This window comes from Rhinolophus sinicus, linkage group LG02 (genome assembly GCF_036562045.2).
Source record: "Rhinolophus sinicus isolate RSC01 linkage group LG02, ASM3656204v1, whole genome shotgun sequence".
Taxonomy (NCBI): Eukaryota; Metazoa; Chordata; class Mammalia; order Chiroptera; family Rhinolophidae; genus Rhinolophus; species Rhinolophus sinicus.
This window is the reverse complement of record NC_133752.1, coordinates 194,412,942-194,434,484: the sequence shown is the minus strand read 5'-3', so window position 1 is coordinate 194,434,484 and position 21,543 is coordinate 194,412,942. Positions and strand designations below refer to the sequence as shown.

At 49.6% G+C, this 21,543-nt stretch overlaps 1 protein-coding gene and 1 long non-coding RNA gene across 3 annotated transcripts in view; one reads left to right on the top strand and one right to left on the bottom strand.

Moving 5' to 3' along the window:
- The window catches only part of ACO2 (aconitase 2), a 39,573-nt gene that overhangs the window by 11,086 nt on the left and 6,944 nt on the right, over positions 1–21,543 (bottom strand). For both annotated transcript variants that reach the window (XM_019734489.2, XM_074326459.1), the window contains exons 2-4: positions 10,080–10,216; positions 5,526–5,784; positions 3,242–3,334 (exon numbers count right to left, since the gene is read on the bottom strand). In XM_019734489.2, coding sequence (XP_019590048.1) covers positions 3,242–3,334; positions 5,526–5,784; positions 10,080–10,216 — 489 coding nt within the window. The remainder of the gene's footprint in view (positions 1–3,241; positions 3,335–5,525; positions 5,785–10,079; positions 10,217–21,543) is intronic.
- LOC141570189 (uncharacterized) lies at positions 16,093–19,483 on the top strand. Its single transcript, XR_012494155.1, has 3 exons — positions 16,093–16,789; positions 17,265–17,398; positions 18,115–19,483. It is a non-coding gene; the product is annotated as an uncharacterized LOC141570189 (long non-coding RNA).

Here is a 21,543-nt window from a genome sequence, read left to right as displayed (position 1 = left end):
AAAGCTCTGACAGTTCCTGACTGTGTGACCCGGGCCTCTGAGTGTCTCCCTGCACCTCAGTTTCCTCATCTGTTAGCAGAGTAACGAGAACGCCCACACCAGCTCGACCCCGGGACTGTGGCGAGAACCAGATGAATTGAGATACAAAAATGTGTCTTGTGACAGGCCTGGGACAAGCATGACCACTGAACGGTGCTCCTGACGACAGTCCCTGCCTCGTGTGGTGACATGTGGCGTATGCGCACCTGGCTTCTCGTCATGGCCAACAATTCTTTCATGACCTGGTTCCAGCCCCCAGAGGAATCACAGGGCCAGGCCCCCACGGGAGCACCGGCCGTCAGTGTGTCTACTGCTGAACTGGAAAGGACAGGCGAGGTCTCCCACGCCTGAGGTGGGTGGCTCTGAGAACGGAAGTGGCTGGCTGAAGGAAAACGATAATTTGCCTCATCGCCCGTCCCATTTCCCAGTGCTCCCTTCTGAGGGAACACTTCTAGTTGGGAAGGCGCTGGCAGTGAGCATTTCCCCAAAAACATTCAATGGAGGTACAGGGTCAGCTGTCCCACGGTGGCCCTTCCCGCCATCCAGGCGCCTATGGGCCGAGCACTCTGAGAGCTGCAGGATCCCACCAGGAACGCCCCAGCCAGGAGCCCTGGGCCCTGGGTCTGAGTTCTGGCCCCACCACCTACTGGTGGTTGTGGCCTGAGGCAAGCCACTTCGCCTCTCCAAGCCTTGGTCTCACCTATGAAAAGTGGTGCCCAGCTCACTGGATCACGTGATGACGCAGTGGCACCAGGTCCATTAAGCTATACAGGGGTGCCTGGGAGACACGTTATTTTTATTCCTTTGCAGCAAGGGCCTTCATCTGAGTTTCTGCTGCTAACTTGTCAGATGGAATTATGCGCCCACCACACACACACACACGGATTTGGGAAGAACAAGATCGAGATGTGAAAGGCTCCATAAATGTCAGGACCGACTGAGTGGTGGCAGGCTCGCTGGCACATGACAGAAGCTCCCTGGCACATGACAGAAAGCCCAGGGCCTCTGCCCGGGGCTGGGCATCTGCCCAGCAGGCTAGCAAGGTGCGAGGGGTCTTCCTCTTGGGAATGCAGAAAGTTAGGAGACCCGCTTCCTACCCCGAACGTGGTAGCTTGCTGGGAGAACAGGCCAACATAGAGGAAATCGCTCAGAAAAACAACCGTTGGAGAGAATGCTGGTTAACTTTCATTTCTCTAGCCCTCCTTGGCTCAGCCATGTACAAAGATTTAAAAGTAGTTCATCTCTAAAGCTCTTCAGGCTTGTAAGACTGAGCCCTGAAGGCCAGATACATGGAATTCCATGTAGCCCACGGTGTAGACCACAAGTGTGCTCCACACCCAGAAGGGAGAGGCTAGTGCAGACCCAAGGAGTACAGAACGGGTCACCATGAAGCTGGCAGTTGACAGTGACCTCGGCGGTCAGCTGGATACGGCTGGGCCAATGCGGGGGGGGGGGGGGTAATGGCGGGAGAAGTGTATTTTAGGCTGAACTAACATCTAGAATATAAAACTGGAAATTCAGCTGTCCACCCACACAGCGCATGGGCGTGCACACACATACACACACACACACACACACCACACACACACACACAGGACCTATTCTGTATGGACCTGGCCCTGGGCCCAGAGCGAGAGGAAGAAATAAGCACAGTCTGTGTCCCCACAGAGCTCACAGTCCAGCGGGACAAGCGCTCAGCACACACTGGGGTTATGTTGTAAAGGGGTTCCACAGAGGATCACACAAGAGCGCCCCAATGTTGGGCACAGGGGAGGGCCAGGGGTAACCAGAGGGCAAAGATGTGGAGAAGATATGCCAGGGTGCTCGAGATGGAGGGAAAGGAGTTAAGCTTTGATCGGGGCATGGTGGATTAAAGCTTCCAATGGCCCAACATCGAGAGGGAGAGAAAAGTAAAGCTGCCCAGGATTTATGATCCCTGAGAATTCTGTTTTTAAAGAAACAAATACATCAGGCCGTACACTTAGCTGGTGGCGAGTGGCAAGTGTGAGCTGCCATCACTCACAGCCCCAAACTGGTCCGAGAGCTGCCAAAAAGGCCTGGGCATTTGTACTGAGGTGGAACGGGGGACACTTGGATTGGGGTGTCTTTCACAACAAAAGGCCAAGCTGGGTCCACCTGACTCCCTGGCCCTGCCACTGAGGCTTTCACTCCCTGGAGACTGATGTGACCTGCCATTCCCAGGCAGCCCCTTCCTGGCAAGGGGGATGGTTTGAAAGGGCAGAGCAGTGATCCATGGGCTCTGGTTTCAGAGTGGGCCGTGCTGGGAGCCCACGGGGTCAGGTTACAGCCTGACTCAGCTCATCTTGAAGGAGGCCTGGGATAGAGCTGGGGAGAAGGGTCACCTTGGCAAGATGCAAAGAGGCAGGTTCCACAAACACGATAGATGGCAAATGGCCACACAAACCAGTGCACACCCCACAAAGCAAGTCAGTGGTTCTTTGATGACAAGCTAAGTGCCTATCTCCCCAGAAACACACACACACACACACACACACACACACAGATAAAATTGATGACCAAGAGAAAACTCTATCATTGGGGAGAGCCTGGAAGAATTCCTTGCTGACATGACCTATGGTACCTCCATCTTATAAACCACCACAAGGGGCCAAGCGCTGTGTGCCCTGAGGCGGAGGCACCCCCAATGTGACGGAGGCCGCGAAGCAGTCCAGCGGCACTGGTACCAGGGCCAGACTCCTGGATGCCAATCCTGGCCCCACTATCGGCCACCTGGCTATCCCTGGGCAAGCGGATTAACTTCTCGTGCCTCAGCGTCCTCGTTTGTAAGGCGTGGACAGTAAAACCACCCACCCGACAGGGTTAGCTATCAAGGGTTAGCTATCCACGCACAAGGTGTGACACTCGTGGAAAAACGCAAAACAAAAAAGAATACGATCCTACAGTGCTTAGAAGAAGGTGTAACAAGAAACATGTCCAACTTAAAATGCTGGTTACCAACGTGGTCAGAAGGGACTATTTAAATTTCTTACATGGAGAGTGAGAACGTACACCTTGACCCAATGAAAATTCCCTAAAAAGGAAGGAGGAGGAGCCTAAAGGCTGACTGAAATGTCATCCATTCCCTTCAGGCTCCTGAGCCAGGCCAGGAGGTGCTTTTGGGTTCCCTAAAGGCAGCCACCCCTACCCCCGCCACCCCAAAACAGGCCAAGCCCTGCTGTACCTGGTGAATGATTCCAGAGCCAGGCTTCCAGAAGCCCACGCCGTACTTGGCACCTGCCGTTGCCAGGAAATTGTACACTTCTTGGTTTATGTCCTATTGAGACAAATCAATAACCAGAGCGTTAGTAACACAGTCTGAGTCTGGGATGATCCTTGCTCATGCCCTCCTCCCTCCCAGCCACCTCTCCTGTGTCTCTGAAATGCTGGCACCGTGAAGACAGGCCCTCTCCTTCTGCAAAGAAATCCAAAAGGGCCTGGATACTGGCCCACAGTCTTGGCTGGCAGGCCCAGGAGAAAAACAAAGGAGCAGAGACAGAGCCCCAGTTCTGGAACTCCTGGCCACGGAATGCGTCCAGAACAAGTTCCTTCTCTACCCTGGGTCTCAGTTTCCTTATCTGTAGAAGGAACCGGGCTACCTCATCTCCAAGGGGCCCTCTGGCACTCAGTCCTCCAGGGCCAGCTGTGGAGGGCACATCACTGCAGAACTGTGGTGCTGCTTCTCTGTCTGAGCCTTGGGTGCTTCATCCATAATCCTGGGACATTTACGGAATGCCCACTGTGGAAATGGCATCACGCTAAACTTGCTCACAACCCATCCCGAGGGACAGGGGTACCGTCCTCAAGCCCATTTCACAGATGCAAAAACAGAGGTCCAGAGGTAAAACACCTTGCGGAAGATCCCAGAGTTAAACAGGGAAGTCAGGGCTTAAAACCAGGGCTGTTCAACCCCGAAGCTCAAGTGTTATATTCTAACATAAAATAATGCCGCCTCCCTACAGGGAGGAGGACGCCAGACCACACCTCAGAACACCTAGACCAGCCTCTGGCACATCGTAGGTGTTCCATACTTGGTAATGTGTTTGATGGGCCCACATGGAAGACTGTCAAGTGGACCATGTTCTAAAATGCAGGTTTCAACAAAACAATGTCTAATTCCAAGGCAGATTCCTCAGGGGGTGGGGCAGGCTTCCCAGCACACTAATGTGAGGCCAGGGTTTACCTGGAAGCCATGGCATGGCCCTGGACAGGAGAGACCCCAGTGACAAAAGGGATGGGATCACAGAGTCCCAAAGGAGAAATGAGGAAATGAGCTCTGAAATCCTATGATTCGTTGAATCCCATCTCCAGAAGGTAGATTCTGAATCCATACAGTAAGGGGAAGGCCAGACCCTGACAGGGGTGGCCCTGCTGTGGGCAGTCACCCCAAGGACAGAAGGGGCCCCAGTTCCTGGCCACACCCTGTTCCCGGCACCAGAGAAGCCCTGGAATGTTACCATCGCCACTGCTGCTGACATGGAAACCACCGGCCGGCAGGCTGGGAAAAAGAGCCACTGTACAACCAGGGCACGAACCAGCGGGCCAGGGTGGGAAGACAGGGCTTGAATGGGAAAGCTGCCCCGAGCGTTTCCCATGGGTCTGAGGCCGTCCGAGCTCCGCCGACCCTGGGAGCCGGAGCACTTTCAATCGCATGCCCCACACTGTGCCCAGCCGGCTCAGGCCCTGCCAGCATTCAGCTCCTGCCAACAGCCCCCACGAGGGGTGCCCACTTCCACTGCAGGGGGTGGGGAGGGTGGAGGCCCAGAGCTGGGAGAGACCTGCTGCTGCCAAGAACGAGCACACACAGAGGTGCCACAAGCAGAGCCTGGGGAAGGGGCAGGGATCTGGCTTCCTAAGGAGGTGTGGGGGGAACTCGGAGTGGCACACAGCCCCTTCTACCTCGTTAAGCAAAACTCACAAAAGAACGCCCCCAAAGGAGGCCAGTCAGTGAGAGCGCCCTCCAGTGGGAGCCGGGACCTGGGTCTGGCCCTCACCACGCCCCCAAGCAGCTGTGGGACTCGACTGCATGGACTTGGCCACCTCAAATTCATACTATCGCCATCAGCCCTACCTCCCTTCCGGGGTCTTCTGGGGTCAGATGAGGACGTGAGTGAGCACACACGTGATGCTGGCAGGCAGGGAAATTGAACCTACCGTCTAGAGAGCACCCGGCAACAGACCTGATGTCTGCATCGTTTTTCTAACGTGACAGAAAAAGGACCAGAGATAAATACCCGCGGTGTGGTAAAATTAAGGATGATTTCGGTTTTTTTAGGCTTTCACTATATTTTCTAACATCTTCACAATGAGCAAATGATACTTTTAGAATTAAAAAAGTGCAAAAACAAACAAACAAAAAAAGACCAAACCAAAGAGTCCTTTAGAACTTGGAGGCCATACCTAGTTCGAGGGCTTTGCCTCTCATCCCGTGTCACACCCCCTGTCGCCCCGTGCCACCTTCAGCTCACCTTGGCACGACGCAGGTCCTTCTCACCCCCGAGCTGGGCCTCGATGAGGTGGTCACAGTGGATGGTGGATGGCACGGCCACCTTGGGCAACCCACTGCTGATGAACTGCAGCATGGCCATCTGGGCTGTGGCATCCTGCATGGCCACGCGGTCGGGCCGCAGCCGCAGGTACGTCTTGCCCCGCTCAATCTCCTGGTTGGCTGGGTCATCGAGGTGCCCATACACAATCTTCTCCGACAGGGTCAGAGGCCGGTTCAACCTGGGGGAAGAGAGAGGGGTTGCCTGGTACCGTCTGCACAATCCCCTACCCACCACAGCCACTCCCTCTCTGTGCAAACGGCAACCCTGACAGAGGGCAGGGAGAGGGGACCTTCACTCCACGAGAGTGGGGACGCATCGGTCCTGCTCACTGTGGCACCTCCAGCACGTGGCACAGCGCCCAGCATTCACTAGGTGCTCCAAAATGACTTGACGAATAAGTGAATGACAGTATCACAAGAGGTCGCAGGGTTTTTGGGTTTTTATTAAGGATATTTGCTTTTTCAACATATTAACTGCTATTATCTTATGAGCATATATGACATGTATTTCTCACCACTTAATTCTCATTGTAGCCTTGTCACTTAAGAAAAAAACCAAGAGGGAATGGAGGCTCAGCAGGGTGCTGTTAACAGCTCCAGTTTGCAGCCAGTCTCACCTTGAACCTCTACTTCTCTCCTTCCACAAGTGTCTCCCCTGTGCCATCAGCCCCGCTATGACAGAGGATCCGGACCAGCACCCCCCACCCAACCTGCCCCGCCCTCCACCCACAACCTCCACCTCAGGTGTTCTGCTAAAGCCTGACTCTCACCCCATTACGAGAGGCGTGGCTGCCAGCTCTCAAGAACAGAAACCCACGTCACCTCCTCTAGCCTCTCACCGGTCCCCCTCTTTCCAGACCCCATTTCTCTGCAGGTCCCACAGCTCCCTTCCTCATTAGGGCCAAAATGGCAGCCCAAGTCTGACCTTGGGGAGGGACAGCCCCTGCCAGGGCTCAACAGCTTTCTCCTCCGCCCCTGTGGACTGAGGTCAGAGCGGGCCAACTCCGACCCGCCCTGAGGCTCCCCGCTGCCCACAGCACCGCAGCCGCCCCTCCGCCTGCCCCAGCAGCCCTGGCTGGACCTCACACTCTGCCTCCCCCCACTCCTGGCTTAGGCCCCACCTGAGCCTCTTTTAAGGGGCAGAGCTCCCCTCACACCCCATAGGCCAAGAAAAGAAAGTATCAGACTAGGAGTCAGTGGCCCTGGGTCTAGACGGGACCCTATTACTCAACCCACTGTGTATGACATAAGCAACTGCCCTTCGCAGGCAGCTCCCCAACCTGTCTCTCAAGTCCAGGGCTTCAACTGGAACGAGATCACAGACAGCACTTACAAACAGCTTTACGGAGGTATAACTGGCACGCAATAAACCGCACATATTGAAAGCATACTCTTTGATAAGTTTTGACATATGTATACACCTGTGAAATTATCCCCACAATCAAGATAACGAACACATCCATCACCCCCAAGTTTCCTTGTGCTCGCCCTCTCGCCCCCATCCCCAGGCAACAGATCTGCTGTCGCTACAGGTTGGTTCGATCACAGCCCTTCCTTTTCGCTCAGCATTGCTCTAAGCACTTTCATGTATATAACTCATTTTATCCTCACAACACAGATGAGGAAACTGCAACAGTGATGGGACGTACTTGCCCCTGCTCTCTCAGTAACACCTGGGAACGTGCTCCGTCATTGTCATTGTCATCACCAGGATGACTCCGCTGGGGAAGCAGAGAAACTTCCTTCTGCTGGCCTGGGTTCCGCCCCTCACTCCCAAGTTTACCTAAGCCCTGGAGAGCAAACGTTCCCGAGGGCGCTGGCTCTGTGGACAACAGCAGAGTAACTGGCGATTCGGAAAATTTCTACAGTTCTGCTGTCATGAGAACCCTGAATAAAAATAGTGCTGGCCTGAGGTACAGCCTGCCCCCTTTTGTGGCAGCATCTCCCAGGCTGGTGTACTGGCAGTGACTCATTGCGTGGAGCACAGCCCCTCTTTCTGGGCCCCAGGGGAGATGAAAAATAGCACATGGGCTTTAAAACCAAAGACCTTGACAACAAATGCCGGAAGTCAGTCATATAAAAAAGCCTGAGGATGACAAAAGTCTAAGGACAGTTCATCATCACATTTCCTTAAGGATTAACTGACGATGGCAAAATGGGTCCTCTATGTCCCTCTGTCCCTCTGCTTCACCGAGTACAAAAAGAGCCAGTACCCAGGGACAGAACTGGGTCCCTTCTATCATGGACGCAGGGTGGAGGGAGAGTCCCCTGGCAAGTCCCCTGGCCTTCTGAAACATTCTTAAATCGGTTTCAGTCCACTGTGTCTTTTTAGAACCACCTCACTCCAGCCTTGTCTCTCTCTCAGGGTTCTCAACCGTGACACCACTGACAGTTTGAGCTGGGGAGCCTTTGCTGTGGGGCTGTCTTCTGCATTGGAGGGTGGTCAGTAGTACCCCTAACCTGTACCCACTCGGTGACAGTAAACCCCCACCCCACCCTCAGTTATGACAACCAAAAATGTCTCCAGACATTTTCCCCAGGGCACAAATCAACACCCGCCCTCTCCCACCCAGTGAGAACCCCTGCTCATGGCAACAATGAAAACGGAACATCCCTTATCTGCACTGACCTGGAAAATGCTGAAAGCTATTGGACTTTTCTGGTTCACGCAGGGTTGCAATAAATAGGCAAAGGAAATATTTTTTGGTTAATTTTACTGATGTAATTAAAACCAAACAAAATCCCCACTGCTTTAGACGGCAGTTTGGGTTTGGTTTTTTTTTACTTTTAAAATTTATTTAAGTGTGTTTTTCCAGGACCATCAGCTCAAGTCAAGTAGTTGTCTCAATCTAATTGTGGAGGGCGCATCTCACAGTGGCCCATGTGGGAATCGAACTGGCAACCTTGTTGTTAACAGCACGGCGCTCTAACCAACTGAGCAACAGCCGCCCCAGTTTGGGTTAATTTTTTTAAAGCAAAGACTAAAAGGTGAGTAATACTCTTTGTCGAGTTGTCTCAAAGCAAACTTCTGTTAACCTCCTCCCGAGCATGGTGAAGAGCTAGGTGGACGTGCTTTGCAGACTAAAGCAAAGTCCATCATTTTCCCACTGAGCTGCGGTCTGAGAGTGCCAAGAATGAATGTTTCCTGGGGAAAAAAATATTGGAATAAGGTCCCATATCAATAGGGACAGTGGTTTGCCACCCTGACTACATTCGAACCAGCTGGGAAGCTGGCCAGTTCTCCCCACATTTTGATGAGGGGAGGCCGATGGACTGCAGATTCTGTGGGTCGGGCGGGGCCTGAGGTTCTGCATCACTGCCCAGCTCTCCGGGGAGGCCCACGCGGCAGATCCGTGGACATTTTGAGGAGTAAAGCCTACACCCCCGGAATCAGAAGTGCTGGTGGTTTTAAATGCTTCCCAGCTGGTTCTAACATGCAGCAGCCTCGATGAAACCCACAAGAATGCTGGAGCTGACACTGGGAGGCACTGGGGCCAGACAGACCTGGGCTTGAGGTGGAGGCAGGCTATTTCCCTAACCTTACATTCGATTTTCTTACCTGCAAAATGGGGAATGGGGTGTAACAACTACCTACAGAGGCTGCTGAAGAATAGAAATAATGAATGGAGTGCTTGGACACTTAGGTAGCTCCTACGAGTACGGCTACCCTTGGCGAGCACACACAGGTCCTCACGACAATTAGCTGAAGCACGCTGGAAGCTGCTGGAGATAAAGACTAACACAGTCCCGACCCTTAGAATGGGAGTGAGGACACCAGTAAAGGGGCAAACTGTGGCCACAGAGGCGTGTGCATAGTGGCTACAGTACTGGACAAGGGCACGGAGTCAAGGGCCCCCCCACTCACTCACCGTGTGGCCTTAGGCGAGTTGCTTCTCCACCTGAGCCTGCCCCTTAGCTGTAAAATGGGGGTACTCATATGTGCTCTCACTTACTTGCCAGGTCACTGTCACCAGGTGGGCAGTTCCAGGAGCAGGAGCCCTCTGGCGCCAGCATCTAGCCCTGGCATACAGGACAGCAGTGCAAAGATGGCTGCTATTTTACCAAAAGGAGGCCCCCCACAAAAGATATGCTCTCCTCTGGGTCTACACACACTATAGAGGAGACACAGATATTTCTTCGGTCACTGGGCCTGGTGGATCACAGAGGGCTGGCCCAGGGTCAGCAGTCTGTCCTGGAAAGGGTGCCAGGGAGGGTGAGGCCACGGCACCCGTCTCGGAGATCTTCCCTATGGCCCATGCCGCCAGTCTTCTTGATAACAGATTTTTCCTTGGCAGAGAGGGCAGAAGGTCCCCCAGCAACCTGGAAGGCCTTTCCTCAGCAGGGACCTCTGTACTGAATGATCCTGCCACCAACATCAGCCGGCCTTCCTCAAGCACCTCCCTGCTGCCTGAAAGCGGCAGGCAGCAGAAGCGGCCCCTCTGGCCGTCCCCGCAGCTCCGCCCGGCAGCCTTACCGTTTGCGAACAATGTTAATGTTCTTCTCTAGCAGGTCATAGCGGATGTAGTCGTTGGGCTCAAAGTGGCTCATGGCCACCTTGGCCCGTTGGCACAGGACTGAGGCCACATGGTACTGCCGCACACCCAGGGCTTTCTGCAAAAAGAGACAACAGCAACTGTCAATGGAGGACTTCGCGTGGTCCACCCCTGAGGGACAGCTCAGGGTGGTGAAAAAGTGAGGAATTACAGTGTCAAGAGCGATTCAGTGACTGCTGCCTCAGTTTCCTCATCTGAGGCATACGGATGACATAGCAGACATAGGAACACAGCCTGTGGTAGCAGAAAGGGCCATGGATTTGTAGTCAGACTTGCTGGGATCAAAGTCAAGTTCTTTCAACTTAAGAAAACCCCCCATCACTTGAGCCCCCGAGATGGGGAATGGGCTATAACCAGCTCTGCTGACCACACGGTTACTAGGAAGGTTCAATGAGGACGTACGTGAAAGTTCTCAGTAAGCTGTAAGTCGGAGCTGCTTTTCTACCTGCATTGTAAGTTCCTTAAGGGTTTGGAACAAGCTTTGTCTTATCTCTGTATCTAGACTACCTGGCACATATTAGAGATTTGACAAATAACTGTTGAATAGATGGAAGAATTAATGAGGGGAAACCCCATGCATGTGCTCTGGATGCTTCTCCTCCCTTTCACAGGTGGTGCCTAAGTCTCCTCCCCTTGAACCTGCAGCAGACCTACTTCTGATGGATAGAAAGTGGCACAGGCGAGCCTGTGTGACCTCCAAGGCTAAGTCACACAAAAAATAGCTTCTGCCTGGCTCTCTCTTTCTTTGACTGCTCTGGGGGAAGACGGTCACCATGGTAAGACATGGAAGCAGTCCTGGAAGAGGCCCACCTGGAGAGGAACGGTGGCCTCTTGCCAATAACCAGTACCGCCTTGCCCTGCATGCGAGCACGCCGTCTTACAAGCGAGTGGCCCAACCCCAGCATTCAGCCAACCGCTGCCTAGCTGACATCTGGATGGCAATTTCTTGAGTGACTAGGAGCTAGAAGCACCCAGCCAAACCGCTCCCTAATTCCTGAACCACAGAAACTGAGCGAGAAATGTTTATTGTTGTTTTAAGCCTCTGAGTTTGAGGGCAACCATCTGTTATGCAGGAACAGATAAATGATTGTCATGACAGGGCTTGTGTTTGTTAATTTTAAACTGTGGATGACAAACTTCACAGGGTACATTGTGACCAGGGAAGAATAAATGAACCCAAAGAAATGCCAGAGGAAAAGGAACAGCAGCTTCCCTTCTAGGTGGTGTTCCCTGTTTCAGGGGTCACACCCTTGGGCAGGACAAGGCACAGCTCAAGCCACTGCCCCAGACTCCCTTCTTTGTGTTACCTGGACATTTAAATCCAAATCCTGCCAACCTCAGCATCTGACCCAATACAAGTGCACAGTTGCCACTGCCTATTCAGGTCACCCAGTGTGAGAGCAGCCCCATCAAAAACGGCACCCCCAACCACCACCCACCTACTCACAACAAAGGAGGCAGCCCCCAATGCAGACTTCAGCCCCACTTGCCCTCCCTTTGTGCTTTAGTGGGCAGGGGTGAAAAGCCCACCAGGGGGACACATCCCAGGTCGTCCAACAGCCTGTGCCCAGGAAGAACGCAGGACACTGCAGCTGCTGCTAAAAGCCGCCGTGACTCCAGGGGGGCCTGGGCTTAAGGGGGGTCCTGGGCTTAAGTCTGGCACGTCACTGACTACCGGGGTCATGCTGGGCAAGTCACCTCACTAAAGGCTCCTTTCCACACAGCACTGTTCTGAGGAGGAGACGACACCAAGTGCCCGGCGACACACTTTCTAGTCTTATCCCCGTGCGTTTATTAGCACACCCTCTGTTTTTCACACAGATGAGAAACGAGACAAGCTGTCCTGCAACTGGCCTTCATCATGTATCAATGTATCTTCTACATCTTTCCAATGGCTTCATGCAGCTCTATTCCTTTCTTTTTGTAAATTAATGCCCCCCCCACTTCCGAATCTGCCGTTTGTCCAGGTAACTCCCAGTGATCCTTCAAGTTCCAAATAATTTCACTTTCTCAGATAATCATTTTTCTTAACATTCTTTATTTTTCAATTACAGTTGACATACAGTATTATATTAGTTTCAGGCGTACAACACAGTAATTAGACATTTATATAACTTATGAAGTGGTCACCCCAATAAATGTAGTCCCCACCTACTCTGCCATCATGACCGGAAGCCTCCAAGAATTAGTGTAGAACTCCCAGCCCAGTGAGAGCCAAATATATATTCCCACTTATTACTTCTTGACATTCATGTGCGGGAGCTACCACCATTAGTTTGTAAGAGTCCACAGGAGAGGAATTGTGTCTGTTTACTTGTAACGAAATTCCCCATGCCTGAACACGGTATTTATCAACCAGCTCTTTCTTACTGAGTGGGGTTAAACCCAGATCAGGTTCGGTTAACCTTGCGAGAGCAAACTATTCACAAGACAAATCAATAATTTACCAGTTTCAGATGCTTTTGGTTAGAGTGTAAACAGGGTCAACATTTTTGAATGACAACTACCGTGTTTCCCCAAAAATAAGACATAGCCGGACCATCAGCTCTAATGCGTCTTTTGGAGCAAAAATTATCTAAGACCCTGTCTTATGTTATAGTAAAATAAGACTGGGTCTTCCATTAATTTTTGCTCCAAAATACGCATTAGAGCTGATGGTCCGGCTAAGTCTTATTTTCGGGGAAACACGGTAGCCACTACCTATTAAAATGTAAGCTATTTGGACAGTAGTCCCCTCTTGACCACAATTTCACTGTCCACAGTTTCAATTACTGGTGGCCACCCCAGGTCTGAAAATATAAAACAGGAAATTCCAGAAATAAACAAATCCTAAGTTTTAAATGGCACGCCTCTAAGTTGCGTGATGAAATCTCGCGTCATCAGCTCCATCCTGCTCTGGCTCCATCCCTTTGTCCAGCATCTCTAAGCTGTATATGTTCCCTGCCCTTCGTCACTTAGCCATCTTGGTTATCGGATCGATAACCTGCTTTGCTGTGCTTGTGTTCAACTGAACCTTATTTTATACATGACTCTTATTTCAATATATTGTGATAGCTGTTTTATCACTTGTTATTAATCTTCTGCTGTGCCTAATTTATAAATTAAACTTTATCATAGGTATGTATGTACAGGAAAAAACAATATATAAACAGTTCGGTACTGTCTGCGGTTTCAGGCATCCCTTGGGGGTCTGGGCTGTACCCCCTGTGGACAAGGGAGGACTGTACCTTTTGACCAGCTTTCCCTCTTCCAGGAAGCAACCTTATAAAAATACTCACATAAATGAGTGTTGAGACTGGCAAAGACGTTGTCTGTAGCACAGTTTTAAAAACACTACCTTAGACGGCTTCCAATTTCAAAAAATCAGTTATGTAACTACGTATGGTGACGGATGCTAAGCTTAATTGTGGTGATCATTTTGCAATATGGTCAAATACTGAATCACTATGTTCTACACCTGAACTAATACAATGTGATACATCAATTAAAAAAAAAACTTCCTTCCAGGCTGTCTGCAGCATTCCGTCTACTGCACAGAGAGGCACAGAACCTCAGCACACCCACCTGGGGCATGGCTGTCTGCACACACCAGGAATATGGGAAAAATAAGGACAAGGGAGCAAGTTCTTTAAAAAGGCAAACTTATTAAGTTTAAAACGTGTCCTTTGTTCTGAATCTTTCCTTCTTATACCTTTGGTGTTAAAAAGACCCCTTTGAAAAAAAACTGTATTTCTTGCGGTAACATGGTTAATAACATTTTGTAAATTTCAGGTATACATTATAATTCGCCATCTGTGTACCCTATGCTCACCACCTAAAGTCTTCTGTTACCATATATTTGACCGCTTTACCCAATTTGCCTTCCCTCGTCCCCCCCTTTCTCCTCTGGTAACCACCATTCTGTTGTCTATGAGTTTGTTTTTGTTTTGTTAGTTTGTTATTTTGTTTTATATTCCACATGAATGAAATCATATGTTCTTTGTCCTTTTGTCTTATTTCACTTAGCATATTACTCTCAAGACCCATCCATGTAGCAAATGGCAATATTTCACTTTTCATGGCTGAGTGGTATTCCACTGTGTGTGTGTGTGTGTGTGTGTGTGTGTGTGTGTGTGTGTACACATACACCACATTTTCTTTAGCCAGTCATCCGTCAGACACTTATGGTTGTTTTTATGTCTTTGCTATTGAAACAATGGTGATTTGGTTTTTTTGTTTGTTTTTTGCTGTTGTTTTGGTGTCCCTACTTGGAAAAATTTAAAACCTGCAACCCCATGCAAATCCCCCAATTGTGTGTGTACATTTTGGTGCCCTCTATCATGCAACTGTCCCAGAACAAAACTGTGTCTGGGGGTTAGTAGCAGTCATTGGAGAAGATACGAAGAGAAAGAAAAAGCTAAGATTTTAATTTTACCCTTACAATCTCAGTAGCAGTCAGAAATATGAGAAGTAATGAGCAGGGTTGACCCTGGTGGAAAATATCTATCTTCACTGTCATTCTCTCTTTTCCAGCTCCCTCCTACCACCAAACCTTATTCATTTATTCACCTGTCCATCTGTCCAATAGTTACTAAGGGACTATGGGTGCCAGGCACTGTTCTAGGTACTGGGGATACAGCAATGAACAAAATGACCCAATACTCCCTACCCTCTTGGGACTGACATTCTGGAAGGTTAAAGGGGAACCGATGGGGAGACAGATAAGTGGAGACAGAGAAACAAGTAAAACCTCAGTCAGATGTTGGTGTCATGAGAGATAATGAAGCAGGAGCGATGGGAAAGGGAACCAGGGGACGGGGGAGCTACAATGGAAAACAGGACAGTTGGGAAAGGCTTCAATGAGAGGGTGACACTGAACAATGACCTGACAAAAGGTGCAAGCCTGGGGAAATGGGGAGCTAGTGTCTAATGGGGACAGAGTTTCAGTTTGGGAAGATGAAAAAGTCCTGGAGATGGATGGTGGGGACGGCACAACATGAATGTACTTGATGCTCTGAAATGTGTACTTCCAAATGATTAAAATGGTAAATTTAAAAAATTTAAAATATATGGGGGACGGAAAAGAGAACAGCAAGGAAGCCAGTGTGGCCAGAGCAGAAACAAGGGGGAGTGCGGGAGAGAAAAGATGAATGGGGAGCAGAGCATCAGACGGTACAGAACCTCGTAGAATATGGTCAAGATTCTGGACTTCATTCTGAATGAAATGAAAAGCTAGTGGAGAAGTCTGAACGGGGATCACGTGATCGGACTTATTTCCAAGCATCACTCTGGCTGCTGAACGCCGACGAGACCAGGCAGGAGGCCACGCCACAGCCCAGTGAAAGCCAAAGTTGACTTGGACCAGTCACAGCTGTGCCGATGGCAAGAAGGGGTTGCAGTCTGGATCTATAGTGAAGGCAGTAACAACGGGATTTGCTGACACATTAGCCAAGGCACATGAGAGAAGAACCAAGAATATCACTGAGGTTCTGGGCTTGAGGAACTGGAAGAATGAAGTTGCTATAAACTGAAATGGGGAAGGGAGTAGAAGTGCAGGCTTGGGGGTGAGAGACCAGTTTGGTTATGAACCTTTGCCGACCTGACACCCAAGTGGAGACATGAAGTAGGCAGAACTTTGCTCATTACATGGTTCACCTAAAGTCACAGATCATCAGAGCCCAAGGTGACCCCAGATCACCAAATCCATGGTCTTTATTTGCTAGGTGGAGAGGTGAACACCCAAGGTCACAGATCTAGTTAATAGCAGTTTGGAGCAGAACTCAAGCCACTCGATTCTCAAGTCAATGCCGTTTCTACCACGTTACCTCCCTAATTTAAATGAAAGTGTTGCTGATTCATTAAACAAATAGACTTTGTGCTGTGGTGTCTGAATTAATAAGCAAGACAGTCCCTGCCCTTGCTGAACTTACAGTTTGGTAGAGAAGACAGATATCAAGTAATCACTCAAGGGACTATGTAAGTAAAGGGCTACGAAAACCAGGTTAAGCAGCTATGACAGTATAAAACTGGAGAAGCTAATCTAGACTGAGGAAAGGGCTTCTCCAAGAAGTGATATTTAATCTGCAAAGTGAAACATTGCTGAGTTAGCCAGGCATAGCAAATGGGGCTGAGGGGAAGGCATCCAGGGAACCTGGCAGGCAGGGAGAAGGGCATGTGCAAAGGCCCCGGGGCAGGAAAGCACTTGTAATTGAAAAAAGAAAGACAAAGCCAGCTTGGCGTGAGCAAAGTGCAGTGAAAATGGCAAAAAAAATAAATAAATAAAATAAGGCTAAGAGGTAAAATGGAGCCTGGTTATGGGAGCTTGTAGGTACAGGATAAAAGCACCGCGAATCTTGATAGAACACCCGAGGAGAGGCCTCTGAGGAGCAAAGAAGCCATCTCCCCCTTGCCTCCTCGTCTCTCCCGTCATGAGACAGTGTTTCCTCGCCTCCCGGGATCTGATGAGGTATGGAGCCTTCTGCCCTGGACCCTTCAGACTAGAGCCGCAGAAAATAAGCCCACGTAGCTGCAACAGGGCAGCCACACCTGCAGTGCAGTTATCAGCTCCTTTTGTTTTGGTGTCCTCTTCGGTGTGTGGGACTAAGACCCAGGGAGCTGGCACCTTTGGCCTATTCGTCTTCTCACTGTATATGTAAGTAATGAACTGTCTGAATATGAAAGTGGCTTGTACCTTTTCCGGTCCAATCAGCCAGGCTTTGACCTTGTTTTGTGTGTGAACTTTCCAGTAGGACATGTTAAATGTTTCGCTTGATCCCAGAAGCAATGGGAGGCCACTGAAGTGGGATCATGACAAGATCAGATTTGCATTTTAAAAAAAAATCACTGTGGCTGCTATGTAGATAATTCGGGAGGGACAAACGTATAGGTTGATGGTGACTTATCACGTAACTTCTTTCCTACAAGCACATTTGTATTTTGACACTTGAGCGCCTATTCTGTGCCAAACAGATACCAAAAGAGCACGAGAGTCCCTACATGAATATACCTTAGTCTGGCCAAGATCAGCAGTAATTGCAACCCATTGTGACCTGTGGGAAGAAGGAAGCACACACAGCGCAGGAGTGCAGCAGAGGGAACAATTAACTCTGCGTCCTCTCAACCCCAAGGTTGCCGGTTCGACTCCTGCAAGGGATGGTGGGCTGTGCCCCCTGCAACTAACAAGGGCAACTGGACCTGGAGCTGAGCTGCGCCCTCCACAACTAGGATTGAGATGACAACTTGGCTTGGAAAAGGCCTGGAAGTACACACTGTTCCCCAATAAAGTCCTGTTCCCCTCCCCCAATAAAATCTTTAAAAAAAAAAAAAATTAACTCTGCTTGGAATGCCCCCACAGGGCTTCACTGAGCAGGGCTGCGGAGGATATATAGCAGTTTGCAAGGCACTCAGAGAGGGCAGGCAGTATGTAAAAATACAGAATCATCACATGGAGTGGACAGGAGCTACGAATCACTCAAAAACCGTAGCAAGTAAAATACGAAGCAGGAAATGGTGGAAGGTCAGGCTGGAAACCCAGCAGGGCGGGGAAGGTGTGCTTCACCATCCCCAAACTCGAATTATAACCTGTGGTTTACAAGAGGCAACACGGCACAGCGGAAAGAACTTAGATCTAGCTCCAAAGTCCAGCTCTACCATTTACTTGTTATATGACCTCAAACAGGCTTCCCCTCTGAATAGTTTCATTTGGAAAAAGGGAGTAATACCTACCGTATTATGTATGGTATGAAATGACATGTATGGGTCCCAAAGAAGAGCAATTATTATGTTAAATGCTATAAGCAAGTTTTTTGAAAATAGCATTTACTGGGTTTTTTTCCTCCCATTTTAAAAAGTAGGGCATGGTGAAAATTTAGAAAATACATAAAACACAATTGACACCACCTAAATGAGTGACTGAATGGCCACAGGCTCTATAAAGTTAACAGATTTATTAACTGAAATCTATTTTTCCTCATTCAGGGGCCTTGGGGACACAGAGGATAGATACCCCAGCAAGACTGCCAGTCGCAACCAAAGAAGCCAACATGGTCTTCCAGGAGGATCTTGAGACTCCTTCCTCTCATCTGAGATCAGACAGGGCAAGAGTTCCGTGAATCCCCCAATAGGTAGGGACAGCTCTATGCCCCTGTCCAGCTGGAAGCAGATACAGAAGAACAGACCTCCTGTCCCTCAACTTCCCACAGACAATTTATGGGGATCACGTCTCTCGGGAAAAACAAGGCAGGCATTTAGAGATAGGTGTCGGGTCTCTACATTACTACTCAGAAGACCTCCCCTCTCGGTCCACACTTCCCCTTTCCATTGTAAACAATGGGTACAAGATACCCAACTAGATCAAACTGGCCACTCCCACCTGCGCAGATTAAAAAAGATGAGGTAACAGCCTCTTGTCAATCACAGGTGTCAATTGGGTGGTGGTCCCATGCCCCAAAAGGAACAGTCCATTTGAGAGAAAAAGATAAAAACCACCAAGGTCTCATTAGTCGGGGCCCTTGAGCTGCTCTCTACGGCTCGGGTCCACTTCTATTTCTTTGAAGTGTACTATGTCTTCTAATACACTGCTCTTTCACCGCTTTATTTCTGTGTCTCCTTCAATTCTTTGCTCGAGACGCCAAGAACCTGGACATCGCGCCGAGAAGGACTCACTCTCCGGTAACAACTGTACCATGAAGTGAAATATTTAAAAAATTACAGTTTAAACGTCCATTTATTTTTTTAAAAGTTACATTTTATCCATTCTGTGGAATACTTTAGGAAACACTTTAGGAAAAATCCCCAAGATTCATTCATTGCAGATAAATGCACAATTCAGTGTTTTGACATTCTGCATTTCTGTCAAGATCTGACAGAAAAGGATTTTAGCTGTCAGTCGTGTGCAGATATTTGGGAAGATGTTCTCATTGCTACTTGTATGATTATAAATGCATGTACTATTGTACACGTTTTTTGTTTGGACTGAAAAATTTTAAACACATTGGAAGAAAATTTACCAAAATGTCAACAGCAGTTACCTCTGGGTGGTGGTGGGATATGACAAATAATCACAGGCAATTTTTATGATATTCTTTACATTTCTGTATTTTCCGAATTTCCTATAATAGGTACCTTTATAAAAAAGAAAAAGGGTAAGACATGAATTTTAACGTAAAAATGGATATTACTGAGTCTTATATTATGCTGACCACTGTGGTTGGGCTATGAGAAGTCCAGATCAGTATTATTTAAATAAGAATGATGATTTGGGCACATTTAAAAAAATAACTTACCGGGGCTTTGTTTTTGTTTCCTAAGTCCGCAAGTAAAACTCCGTGCTCAGTTCACCTGATCTGAGCGCCCAGAGACATTCCTGAGTTCACCCGTAAGGCCATCCAAACCAGCTGTCAGCACAACTAGGAAACGTAGAACTTTTTCCCATACTTGGAGTCCAAGTCTCAGGCCTTGTGAAATTCCCCGGGGTAAATAAATACCAGGCCCTTATCTAGAAGAGAGGATTTCACTACTGCCTCACCCTCCGTTTTGTCAGGAACAAAGGGGACTAGGGCAGCCTCAAGGCACAAAACCTCTCCTCAGCAAACTCCCAAAGTCCCTGATTCAACATGAGGCCAAGACGCTCATTTTCTTCCAGGAAGCCTATTCCACGACTGGATGGCTCTAATATTAATATTTTACAATAACAAATGCTTCTTACGTACACTGAACTGAAACACGCCAGCCAGATTCTACTGTTGCAGACCTGGGCTCCAATCCCAGCTCTGCGCCCAACAAGCTGTGTGACCTTGAGTGGTTTTATTTCACCCCTCCAAACATTGCTTTTCCCATCTGTAAGCGGGGTTACCACCTTCGCAGGCTGCAGTGAGGATTAAAGGACAGTACCCAGTGCCTGACACACGCTAGGCCTCACTTCCTAGCCCTGCCCTTCGGAACCAGATCAAATGAATTTAGCCACTCTTCCACCTGAGCCCTTCAAATTGCTGCAAACTCTAATCGTGTCTTCTCCATTCTAAGCATCCCTATAGCATTTTCTCTGCTGTAAAACAACTCCCTAATTTTACACTTGGGTGGGAATCTGCCATCAGGGTGTTCAGTAGCCAGATGCCCTCAGACCTGTTTGGGAGTCAACAGCAGTTAACTGCCACATTGCTCTGTGCCAGCGACTATGGTAAACCTTGCTGTACAGAGGTCAGCCTCCCTAACTACCTCAGAGACAGGAAGTGGCCTGGCCAAGGTCACTGAGCTGGGAACCTGCTGAGCCCATGTCCTTCTCACTATGCTGTAGACAGTGTCTCCCAACCTGTGCTTGGGCCCAGCAGCCTCAGGTGGGCTCAGTCCTCCACGGGGCTGAACCCGAGTGGCCCTGGTAGAGTCTGTCTGAGGTCTGGTAGTGCCCCCTTCCTTGCTGGATGGGATAATCTCCAGGGCTCCCAAGGAGTACGGAAGGCTCTGCTGACACAGGACACACTCTAAAGGAAGGAACAAAGCCAAAGTGGACCCCACCGGGCAGCCAGGCCAGAAATGAAAAGAAATCAATGAAAAGTGAAAAAGAAACAAAACTGGGCCCGCCCGGTGGCTCGAGCGGTTGCAGCTCAAGGCTCTTAACACCAGCAGGGGCCAGGGAGCTGTGTCCTACGCAACTAGACTGAGAAACAATGGCTTGAACCAGAGTGTGGGAGGGAGGCGAGAAAAAGAGGAAAAACAAACAAAACTGCCAGGCAAGATCACAAAGGTTACGTTCTGTCGTCCTCCCAACAACTGTGCCAAGTGGGACTTTTACAGGTCACTGTGTTCCTTGTTTAGAGAAGAAAAGAGAGACTTAGGTGAGAAAGTCAATCCTACTAACATGTCAGCTCCATGAGGGCAGAAAACTTATCTATGCTGGTTACCACTGTACACTCAGAGCTCAGGACAGGCTGACACACAGCAGTTGGTCATGAAATACTTGGTGATGGAATCGATGTAGGCAGAGCCATGACTTAAATACAAGTCTCCTCCTCATGCTTTCAAGTTGTGAGTGTCCCTGGCAGAGGCTGCGCTGAGCCATCAGTGCCTGTTCAGAGCCAAAACATATGGGAAAGGGGTCCACCCCGCGGCACGTCCCATGGACACCCTCTCCAACTCTGGCCTCCCCACCTGGCCAAGGTCAGACATGCTGCTCTCTCTTCCCAAACACGAATGCCTTCCCGTGGGACCACTTGTACCCATAGAACAGTCCAAACCAGAGGGACTGACACCATCTCAGGCTGGAGGCCAGCCTGGCTGGGCCAATCTGACCTTCTGTCCATCCGTGAAGCACGGCATACACCAGTGCTGCCCTAGGGAACCACGTGTCGGTGGGCACCAGTGGGCAAGTGAGCTGTCCAAACAAGCTGGGCTTCTGAAGGAGGCCCAGTC